At 45.9% G+C, this 12,185-nt stretch overlaps 1 protein-coding gene across 2 annotated transcripts in view; it reads right to left on the reverse strand.

The window, feature by feature from the left end:
• LOC135392948 (uncharacterized) overlaps nucleotides 1-11,077 on the reverse strand; it is a 33,153-nt gene extending 22,076 nt beyond the window's left edge. The window contains exons 1-2 of one of the 2 annotated variants that reach the window (XM_064623585.1): nucleotides 11,018-11,077; nucleotides 10,881-10,953 (exon numbers count right to left, since the gene is read on the reverse strand). In XM_064623585.1, coding sequence (XP_064479655.1) covers nucleotides 10,881-10,945 — 65 coding nt within the window. In that variant the 5' untranslated portion in view covers nucleotides 10,946-10,953; nucleotides 11,018-11,077. Of the gene's footprint in view, nucleotides 1-10,880 lie in introns of both variants that reach the window. The other variant, XM_064623584.1, reaches the window with a different exon arrangement.
• Nucleotides 11,078-12,185: the final 1,108 nt, after the last annotated feature.

Here is a 12,185-nt window from a genome sequence, read left to right on the forward strand (position 1 = left end):
ATGTGGAAGAGGGATTGTGGGTTGAAAAGTTAGACTGACGCTGGTTAACGGGGTGAACACATCTCTGCCATCTTCTGCCATGGAGTGCCGAAGTTGGCTCCTGGCCGATATAACCCAACAATGCCAATCAATTAACAACAATGTCAATCACTATATCTAGCTAACACAAACTCAGTGCCTTCTAAGTATCAGGAAGATTCAGACATAAATAAACAAAGAGACCTCGAGAACCTGTTTCTACAGGTGGTGGGAACTAGGTCCCGTGGAAGGCAATTCCATTCTGATATGGTTCGCACGAAAAATGAATCCTTGAAGACTCATGACCGGTGGCGATACGGCTCGACCTTGCATGCGTGATCCAGCCGTTCCGAGATAAAATGGGGACTTCGCAAATAATCGTATCCGCTAACACCCGTGTGTCCATAGTACATGTCGAAAAACGTTTCAAGTGAGACGCCTTGCTGCGATTTTCCAGTGATGTCCTCCCAAGGCTGCTTTTAAATCTGCTAATTTGACATCATGAGCATAATTGTTCGTAACAAACCTTGCAGCTTGATTTTGTACCCTTTCTATTTTCTTCCGAAGACCAATACCAGATGGGTCCCATACTGCGCTAGAATATTCCAAGATCGTGCAAACATACGACTCGTAAACTGTTATCTTGATATCTTTAGGAGCTGATCTAAAAATTCGTCGCAAGGATGCAAGTGTTTTAATACCTTTACTAACAGTCCGTTCGATAGGTTTGTCCCACTTTAAATTCCTGCTAAACGTGATTCGAAAATACTTGTAGCCTTCTACAGCTTGACGGACTGTGTTATTTAGGTTATATGTTGAAGTGTGTATATTCGAAGAAAACGCGATAAACTGACATTTAGAGGTGTTTAATGTCAAGCCCCATTCTCTGCACTGGGTGTCGATTTTGACCAGGTCTCTCTGTGTGATATTAATATCATTTGCTGAGTGAATTGCCCGATATACCACACAATCGTCATCAAATAACCTGATAAGAATCCGAGACTTTGGAAAGGTCATTTATGTGCATCAAGAACATTAGTGGCCCCAACACGGATCCCTGTGGGACACCAGATGTTACATCTACTAATTTTGACACTGCACCATTTATCACCACAGATTGCTTCCTATCTCTAAAATAGTCATTGAGCCAGTTCAATAGCACAAGGCCCAATTTCAAGAACCGTAACTTGTGAAGCATTAAGTTATGATTGATATAGTGTCGAATGCCTTTCTAAAATCGAGGAAAATGCAGACAGTTCGGATCTGATTACCGAAATTACGTGCAAGGTCATGATAAAAGCAGACAAGCTGAGTTGCACATGACAAGTTTTTGCAAAATACGTGCTGTGATGGAGAGAAACAATTATTGAGAGATAAGCGAGACACTATATTTGGACAAACAACATGCTCTAAAATTTTGCCACAAATGCATAGGAGTGAGACAGGCCGGTAGCTTTCTACGTGCGTTCTGTCACGTGCCTTAAATATTGGAACGACATTCGCCAACTTCCAATAGTTTATTGATATTCCAATGGTTTATTGATAATTTCAATATGGGAAATACTAGCTGTTGCCCCATTCGTGCATATATGCGAAATCTCCCCCCCCCCCCCTCGCCACCGAGTATGTTTTTGTCTCATGCTCCTTTGCGCATGTGTAACAGTAGGCTTGTTTATCCGTGCATTATCATACGAAGTTGGTACACTTTTTCGGTTAAACATGAACATGGTTAAACAGACTTTCACATCTCGGAGTTGTAGGCCAAGATTAACACGTGTGAACAGATGAATACAATGCATCATCCGCTGTTGCTGGCCCCACGAAAAATGAAGAAAAGAAAAGGTTTGGTCTTGGTGTGACCGGCCAAGATGCCGTGAGCGCTACCAGGAATCAGCTGTGCACCAACGACACCGTGTTTCCTTTTATTATTATTATGTTTTTGTTTTTGCAACGGACTCATTGTGGCATTATGGTCTGGAATTCAAGCTTGCGGCTAATCACTGCGTGTACATTTAGCTCTATGTGAGAAATGGACCTTAATTAATTGAATCTTCCCAATTTTTGTGTGGTCATCACGATACCCTTCGGTTTGTAGTTGTCAAAACCTGTGATAACTGCATGTACTTGGAATTGATATGTGTTATTAAACCTGATATGATTTATTTTTCTCTGTTTTCGTCTGGTATTGTTGCCGTGGGTGATTAGCATGGTTCGGTCAGGGAAAGGGAATTCCTCGCAAACAAAGTGCGCAAATGTAAGCGCGCCATGGCTAAATGCACTGCTTATTATTCATATTGCAGACGTCATCGTTGACGACATTGATTTACTATCGTAGTAGTCCATGCAACGGATGAATGGCGTTGACGGTAGCTATCATTTCCTCATTCTGAAGACGCAGGGCCTATGGGAGTTTCGCAACCCGTCTATATACAGGGTGTTTGCTGTAACGTGTCCCTGAATTATAATACAAAAAATCAAGACATTGTACAAGGATGCCACTTGCTGCATTGGTTTTTGTGGCACTTCAGCCACCAGGGAAGACTGATTTTATCAAGTTTCAACTGCAATAAACTGAATTTTTAAAATTGATCTCGCGAATTTGCCAAGTCAACGTCACGTTTTTCCAACGGAACTGGAAAGCGCATGTTCGATATACCCCGAAACATCACTGAAGGCGTCCAGCACCACAGCGGGAACACATGAAAAAATATGCAAAAAGCGCCGTTTTGGGACTCGCAAGTCGCCGGGCGCGAGTATTTCAGCGCAGGGTGTCGGAGCGAACCGAAAACCGGAACCGAAAACCGAAAAAAACCGCTATTTTGGTGCGAACCGGAACGGAATCGAAACCGTATACGTTTTTTTCGCTCAGGAGGGAAACCGAAAAATATATCTAACGGTTTTCGGTCCAAGAAAAAACTTCGCCGGTTTGGACTACGGATAGGCGAATGAAACAGACGTCGTGTGCTCTGAAGTCATGTCATGGATACTATACGAGGGTTACGGCTACAGTGGAATGTATGTCGATATAGTATGACCCTTGTGCTCCATTTGTAATGGTTTATAGTTCGCGCGCGCACACAGACTTTGAGGTACATGTGACTCTCTAGCAATGTGCCGTAGTGTTCGTTTTAATTTGATCCCCCCAAACTCTCCTCAACTAAATAACGACCCAAGGGGGCTGCATAACGGCTTCTTTATCGGTTGTGGTGTCTTACACCGAATGTACAGGGCAGAGCCCAGTTACGCAGCCTGACTCCATCGTTCCATTCCCAAACCTTTTATTCCACGCGCCTCGAGCCATCATGACGATGCCTCGCCGATACCACATATCCCCCTTTGTTGAAAAAGACAATCCCATGACATACAAACTTCCAAAACAAAGTCAATTGCAAATTAGCACACAAGACGGCAAATGCTCTAGCATTCCACAATGTATATGTCCAGCGAAATGACATGTCCACTTTATGTTCCTGGAATGCTGTTCGGGTATCTCACAGGTGGTGCACGACTTCTCGCGCTACGTCGTAATGGCGGTGGTGGTGGTGGTGGTGCTTCAAGGGCATCCTGGGGTTGCTCTACCGGCGCAGATTCCCTTTCGGGAATTGAAACAGTCCACCAGCCATGCAGTGACGAAGTGTCCACTTTGTCGCCCGCAGGTGGTTCTCGTGGGTGAGCCCGTGCAAACTTTGATGAGTGCCACACTCTCCCGTCTTCGAGGAGGTACGAGAGTGGACCACGGGGCGCTACAATCCTAAGAGGAGCTGAATACTTTGAATTGCCTTTGGTTTGCCTACCAGGCAGGCGAACGCGCACATAATCCCCTGGATGAAATCGTTTCTTGACGGCACGTCTCTTGTTGTCCTCGTTTGTTTTCTATTTGGTTTGTCGGGCTGCTACATGACGCCGAATTGCGGGCATGTCGAGTTTCGGCGTGATGATAGGAATGCCAGTCGGCTGCAGTTTCGTTCTTAGGTTGCGGCCGTGTAGAAGCACCGACGGTGAAACTCCAGTAGTTGCATGGGGTGTCGACCTGTACACGGTCAGATACTCCAGCACGGTGGTCCTAAGCGGCTTGTTTTCATTAGCGGGGATTTGCACGATGTCCTTGAGGACGCGGTTAAAACGCTCAACTTGGCCGTTGGCTTGCGGGTAGTAGATCGATACCAGAGTATGACGTATTCCACAACTGCGAAGAAAGTCTTCAAATTCGACTGCGAGGAATTGTGGCCCGTTGTCTGTGACAACTTCTTCCGGATATCCCTCATGGCTAAAGAGATGTTGCAAGAACGTAGTTACTGTCCTCGCTGTAACGGTGGATGAAAAAGAAACTTCCGGCCATTTGCTGTGATAATCCACCAGAGTAAGTGCATAGCGATACGGCTGTGGGTTCTGCTCAAATGGTCCAACGATGTCCAATCCCAGCTTCGACCACGGTGCTTTAGGGAATGGTACTGGATGAAGAGGTTGCTGGGCGGTCTTCGCGGACTTATCGCAAGCCTGGCAGACAGAGCACGATCGTACCATCTTTTCCACGTGAGAATCCATGCCTGGCCACCAGTAGTACTCTCGCAACCTCTGCTTCGTGCGGACAATACCACAATGGGTGTCATGAGCAGATGCTAGGAGCCGGTCAGTCACAGCCTGAGGAACGACAATGCGATCTCCTCGTAGTAGTAGTCCGTCCACGGAAGAAAGCTCATCTCGACAACGGTAAAACGGAAGCAGTGATGTCAGTAAATTGGCGCAAGGCCACGAGTTGTCTTCAATGAATTTGACAACAGCAGTAATCGAAGGATCGACTCGTGAAGCTTCCTGCATTTCGTTTTTTTGATACTGCAGACGAAACTACGCAGACAACTTCCTCGTCGAAGCTATCTTGAGGAGGCAACGGTAGCCTGGATAGGGCATCCGCGACGCAATTTTGGTCGCCTTTCTTGTATTTGATGGTGAAATTGTAGTAGAAGAGCCGAGCAGTCCACCGTGAGATGCGAAGGGGCCGGTGTCCACTTCCCTGTGAACCCAGGAGTGTGACCAAAGCCTGGTGGTCGGTGCGTAGTGTAAACGGTCGTCCCCATAGGTATACGTGCCAGTGTTCGCACGCCCACAAGCACGCCAATGCTTCCCGTTCGCCTACAGAATACTTCCTTTCTTGGGCAGACAGCGTTCGGGATGCAAAAGCAACAGTGCGCAGGTGGTTATCCTGCAGCTGCTGTAAAACGGCACCCAAACCACAAGAAGAAGTGCTTACTACGACATCGGTGCTTACTACGACTGGTAGACGGGGGTCGAACATGTAGAGAATGGGACATGAAGCTAGCATTGATTTGATATGAATGAAAGACTCTTCTGCTTCTTGTGTCGAGGAAAATGATTCTCCACTTCTCAAGAGCTTCCTCAGTGGCTCCAGGACCTGTGCATAATGCGGAAGAAATTTGCCATAATAACCGACAAGGCCAAGAAATGACCGAAGAGATTTTATGTCGGTTGGCGGAGGGGCTTTCTCGATGGCTTCCGTAGCCGATGGCAAAGGTGAGAGCCCTCGAGCACTCACAGTATGTCCTAAGAAAGTCAGTTCGGGGACGTCAAAAATGCACTTGTGGTTGAGCCGCAAGCCTTCTTGCGAAAGTCGTTGTAGAACTGCTCGAAGGTTGTCCATATGCTCCTGCTCAGTTCGCCCGTACACGATGATGTCGTCAATATAGAATAATACTCCTTGACAGCCTTGCAGTAGGAGTGACACCATAAGCTGGAACGCTGACGGAGCGGATGCAATTCCAAAGCATACACGTTTGAAACGGTAGAGGCCATCGTGGGTTATAAATGCTGTTAGATCCCTGCTGTCTGGATGTAAAGGAACTTGATGATATGCTGAAGCTAAATCGAGTTTGGAGAAACGCGTAGCTCCAGACAGGGCATTTAACAGTTCATCTGTATGGGGCAAGGGGAAACAATCTGGTATGACTGCCTTGTTTGGCTCCCGGAGGTCCACACAAAGGCGGATGGAGCCATCTTTCTTTTTCACCACCACGATTGGTGATACCCATTCCGACGCAGTAATCTTCTCTATTATATCTTGCTCTTCTAGTCGTCGCAGTTCATCTGAAACTTGTTCGCGAACTGTGAGCGGTAGCCGTCGCAATTTACCAGTAACGGGCTTGACTTCCGACCGCACTTTCACCTTGTGCACATAGTTCTTTGCAATTCCTAGCGCACCATCAAACAGGTGTTCGAAATCTGAAGCGAGTACTGACGGTAATGAAGTAGATACTGTGTTTGAGCACGTAAGGTGGAGCCCGTCGATCCTAAGTTCCAGTGCGGTGAGCGCGTCAAGGCCCAGTAGAGTTGTACCGCTCGAAACGACGTAGAAGATCACGCACACTGTGCGGTTCTTGTGGGTTACCGATGCTGGGAAGCAACCGACTATAGCGATGCGGCTTCTTGAGTAGTCGAAGAGGTTGATGGACGTCGGCCTCAATGTAATGCCAGAGAAGTGCTTGTTGTAAATTGCTGCAGAAATAATGGATACTGACGAACCTGTATCCAACAGGAAATCGACGTTGGTGCCTTCAACATTTACTGTAAGATATATTCCAGTCTTGCGCCTCGTTTCGGGTGATGCAAGTTGGAGTACTGTTGGGCTGTCGTCTTGCGAGGTCGACCCAGAAGTGCTCGGATCCGAAGCTAATGTACGAACTCGGCCAGAAGATCGGCAGACCGACCGAAAGTGTCCTATCTTATTGCAAGCCAAACACTTTTTGTTTCTTGCTCTGCATGAAGGTGAGTTCGCGAGATGATCCGCCGACCCGCAACGAAAGCAATGTGTGCCTGACGTCGGTACCGATGGTCTGTTACCAGTTCGGAACTGCTTGTTAGCAGTCTGCTTGAATCGTCGCTTGGCAACTTCTTGTACAGTGAAATCTTCTTCGTACTTGTGGAATTGTTTCACTTCCTTCTGTGTTTGCTCAAACTGACGCGCGAGAGCCAGAGTCCTATCCAAGGTAAGGCCAGAGCCTTCGAGCAGCAACCGCTCACGGAGGTGAGGAACATTCGTACTCTCCACAATTTGGTCCCTGAGCATTGCGTCGCATGTGGATCCAAAATCGCAGCTGTTAGCTAGCTGACGAAGTGCAATGAGGTAGTCGTCCGTCGTTTCACCAGATTGTTGACGACGTTGTCGAAAATTATGCCGTTCGGCGATTGCGTGTGTCGCGACATCATAGTGCACGTCCAACGTGTGCAAAGCCTTTGCGAAAATATCCGGTTGCCCAGTAGAGTCTCCCGAACCTGATGATGTAGTTGAAGAATCACCCGATGGTAGCAAATCGAAGATCCGTTGACCTTCGCTTCCCAAGCAGTGGTAAAGAATCGCCTTGCGACGCGTTGCGGATTCACTGTCCAGTCCAGTTGCGATGAGGTAATTCTGGAACGATTTCCGCCATGACAGCCAGGTTTGCGGAGGCTTACCAGGATTTTGAAGAAAGTATGGTGGCGGCGGAAGACCAGACATTGTAGCAAGTCGTAAGTAGTTCCCGTCTTGTAAGTAGTTCCCGCTCGTCGCCAAAATATGGTGTGGTGTCTTACACCGAATGTACAGGGCAGAGCCCAGTTACGCAGCCTGACTCCATCGTTCCATTCCCAAACCTTTTATTCCACGCGCCTCGAGCCATCATGACGATGCCTCGCCGATACCACATCGGTAATGTCGCGCAACGCGTCCCTTGTTTGAGAGCAGCTAAGTTGAATACATTTATGTATACGCGAGGGCAAGCCCGTGCAAAGTGGCAGCTCTTTTGTGGACGGGACACGAAGAAAATAAAACGGAGCTGTCGCGCGTTTGTGAATGAAGGTGTTCCTCGATTTGCGTCGTACTCGTGCGGTGGTGTTTGCTGGCTAGACAGTAGCAACAGACATTCGGATGGGACGCAATCGCTCCAACCCAGCAAGAAAGTACACTCTAAATCGTTTTACACCTCCAAGGGTGTAAATCAAAATGTTCATGGCGCACACCTTTTAAGGTGTATTTTAACACCCTCGTGGCAATTGGGGTGTAAAGGTTGTAACGCGGAACAAAACTGCTGGGTTCGTGGCAATATGCTGGTAACCGTGTATTCACAATTACCAGCATATTGCGTATAATCACATTGAGGTCCATAGATGTATGAATATCAAGGTGATTAAATATGTGTGTAAACATGCACAGCCGACATACAGAAAATCATGTATGGCGTGGCAGCTGTGTATGGCAATGAAGCATGGCAGCTGTATATAGCTTTTCGTGAAACTCTAGACCTTCTCATGAGCAGGCACCTCCCCCATATGCATGTTCATTACTTAGAACGCTGCATTTATTCGTTTCTTCAAGGCTTTGCAGTGTTGTACCCACAAATATCTAACCCCTGTAAAATGATTACATTGTTCATTATCCGCGACTCATCAGGATGTTTGGTCTTCTCCTAGCTGTATTGTGTATGCGTTTCTAAGGGAAACACCAGCATTTTAAGATGTTGCTAGAAAAACTCGACATTTTAAGAACATGTAACCCTTTCATTAGCAAGAAGACATCAATTTTATCAAATGTATGCGTGGTCGCAGCCCTTCATCAGAAATGCCACATCTACTGATGGTTCCAAGGAGATAATGCTTCAACATGCCCCAGAAGCAATTCAGAGTTATATTCATGACCGTGATATTCACGCACAATCTATTGTCTATGTAAAAAGTGCAGATGATAATCATAACACATTTGCTGTTGGCTGTGTTGTTGCCAAAGAATCTTCCGAGGATGACTTACCCGTGTTCGTTGAGATTACAGGCATATATGGTATTAACTCTCATACAATTTTTCTGATACAAACATTAACTACAGTTGAGTATGAGCACTATCATGTATTTGTTCTGTCTTGCAATGAGGAGCAACGTGTTTTAAGGAATTTAGGCACTATTTCAACAGATCTTCTAAATCTGTAGATGGTAGACGACGCCATGAACTTTTGTAATGTAACTTCCCGTTCCCGGTTGCTGTATACATTTACTTTTGTTCACGTGAACGAAAATAAACATACCCCTTCCTACACCCAGGCGACACACTTATCACAATATTTTACCTGAGGGTGTAGTACACCATTGTTACACCCTCAGGAACTTCCAAAACAAAGTTGTAGGGTGTGAAAGGGGTGTGATCTTTGTTAATACACCTATTTTACACCTTTAAAGGTGTGAAACGAATTAGAGTGTACTTTACGTATGACATCACGACAAACAAGTCCGTTTGTAGCATGCGTTTCAATAAAGGAGAAAGCCCATTTGAACAGACGGTAACCTACAGGAACCAGGAGCTACCAATTTCACAGCTGTCTATTGATATTAAATACCGTGTATGCGGAATAAACGGGTTTACATTTTGTAGCATTGATTTTTTTTTTGTGGGGATGAATATTCCCAGCAGAAGCGTAACCGGTTGAAAACCGGTATGAACCGTTATTTTTTTGCTCCGGAGCAGAACCGGTACCGGATCGTTTATGATGTAACCGGAACGAAAACCGGAACGAAAAACGTTTCGGTTCGACACCCTGTTTCAGCGCCATGCAGGCCGTGGCTGCTCCGCTCCCTTAAGGGGGCAATAAACAGGTATACGGTGCACTTTTTTTTAATGGGCTGTGATACGTTGCTGATGGTAAACATTTTCAAAAAATTTTTGTCGCAAAAAACTAAATAATGGCTCGAAACCGATCGAATATTCACTGCACTCTTTCGCGTCCATGCCCCGCCCTGGGATGCCCAGGCGACAATAGCCGCACGTCATTTTGACGTCGCGTACCATCAACCGTTCAAAATGCCGGACGCTTGTAAATTGATTTAGTTGTAACATCGGGAAGTTATGTGAATTCTAGGCGTCTTGCCAATTGTCAATCCCAACGTAGCCAGATGAAACGGTACCAAAAGCCCGCAATGTTGCATTTCATGTGCGCACTATGTTTTCAGTGTTGTATTGCTCCGCGAGGTCACCGAGATGCTGCCACAACCGGTTCCTTCGGGAGCTGCGGTTTGTCTCCGTGGAGCCCGTCATTGGCTCTGAGATCGAAATCTCCCCTACCTCCAGCGCCTGGAATGCGACGTCGATTTACGCTGGAACCTAGTGACGTGTCCTCGTTCCAAGGATGAAGGAGAGGCTCACTGGGATTATGCTCTTGGAATGGCATTGTTTCGTGGTAAAGACGTTCGCTAGAAGTAAATGAATTTCACGTTTTGACATCGTGGGCCACGTTTTTTCATACAGCATAATAACTGGATAATGTTCGTCGAGCTGTTTAGTGCCCCTTTAACATTCCCTCGCCGCACCAAATTTGCTGCTCTGATAAAGTCAACCCTTGATTTTCACCTGACGCTTCCTGTCGTTCCACGCATATCTCTTCTTGCCTTGAACGTACGTGTTAGCGCGCGTCCGGCGACTTACGAGTCCCAAAACGGCGCATTTTGCTCGATTTTTTCATGTGTTCCCGCTGTGGTGCTGGACGCCTTCAGTGATGTTTCGTGGTAAATCGAACATGTGCTTTCCATTTCCGTTGGAAAAATGTGAGGTTGACTTGGCAAATTATAAAATTCCATTTATTGCAGTTGAAATTTGACAAAATCAGCCTTCCCTGGTGGTAAAAGTGCCGCAAAGACCAATGCAGCAAGCGGCATCCTTGTACAATGTCTAGATTTTTTATATATAATTGAGGGACACGTTACAGCAAACACCCTGTATACCTTGGGCCCCCTGCCTCGTCAACCCAATACAACCAGGTTGCGAACGATTGCTCTGCTCTATTCCATCGAGATACGTATTTTACGTCGTTACACATATCGTTACGTGAGCTCACCTGACCTCCTGGATTTGAGTTGTACTTGAGACAGACAGCAGCCAGAGCATACCAGAGAGACGCATCGCCGTTTCTGTTTCAAATAACGATTTTGCGTCCCATTTTTGACGAGGTACCAGCGGGTGTCTGCAGATTACCTTGTAATTCTTTGCCTGATCACCGGTCGACGAAAACCCACGTGCAACGTCTACTTCTTTTGCCTACTTGCTCTGTGCACCTGATGTTGGCACATGCCTACATGGCACATGGTTACTCTCCATATTTAAAGAAAATATCCAGGTACAAAGGTAAGCAGAAGAAATATCAGCTTTTTAAAGAGTACTTCCTTGCGTAGGCTTACTACTTATCAATAAATGCTATCAAATCAGGGACTGCTCAATTGAAATAGAAATCTCTTGTGCATCCCGCTGCTTCAGACGTCCCGCATAATGTGCCGTATGTCTTGAGGTGCACATGATGCAGACAATGAGTTATTTCTGGCACCATTTGGTAGTTGTAGCAGCATAAAACCCGCTGAATCACACACGTGTTGAGTTGAGTTCATAAACAAAGAAAGGCACAGTCTATCTATAGCAAATATATAAAAAAGTAACAAATCTCGGAGCATGAAACATCTCGATAGCTTTGATATGGCGCAGGCTGCCTTGCATAGTCTGCACATCTTTGGGTAGCAGATACGTACGAAACTGTGAAACGTCTATACAATTCCACTTTGTTACTCTAAAATAAACATAAGTTTCGGATGGTCATATGCTCATTCACCTGTACAGAGGCCTGAGGTAAAGTGGCTACACAATACTATAGAGGAATATGAAGCGAGTGGTCGGAAAAGCTAGATACACGTGTGTGCGCTGTGGATCAGATTAAGTGGAAGAGCATGCGTGTTTGGCTTCGAGGCACATGAAATCCGGATCTGTTTGTGCAAGGTGACAAACATGTCCAATATAGAAATTAAGAACATGGAGTACTAATCACGGGAAAGGTGATGAAATATGATTATCGATTTTTTTCGTTTGTCACTGTTTCCAAAGCAAGCTGGCTTTACAAACAGCAGCAAAAACTCAAATTCAATTATTATAATCTCCAGAGATTAACACCCGAGGCTCCTAATCTCTATAGCGCCTTCTTTATCAGCTTGGTCGAAAACATCCAGACTTCATGTGTCCCAAAACAAAACACGCAGATTCCTCCACTTAATGTGATTTTCTGTACACTCACTCCATATTCCCCTATAGTGTCGTGTAACCACTTTCCCTCACTCTCTCTGGACGATGGAAACAACAAATGCAAACTCACCTCAAGAAC

Source organism: Ornithodoros turicata, chromosome 4 (assembly GCF_037126465.1).
Source record: "Ornithodoros turicata isolate Travis chromosome 4, ASM3712646v1, whole genome shotgun sequence".
In the NCBI taxonomy this organism is placed as follows: Eukaryota; Metazoa; Arthropoda; class Arachnida; order Ixodida; family Argasidae; genus Ornithodoros; species Ornithodoros turicata.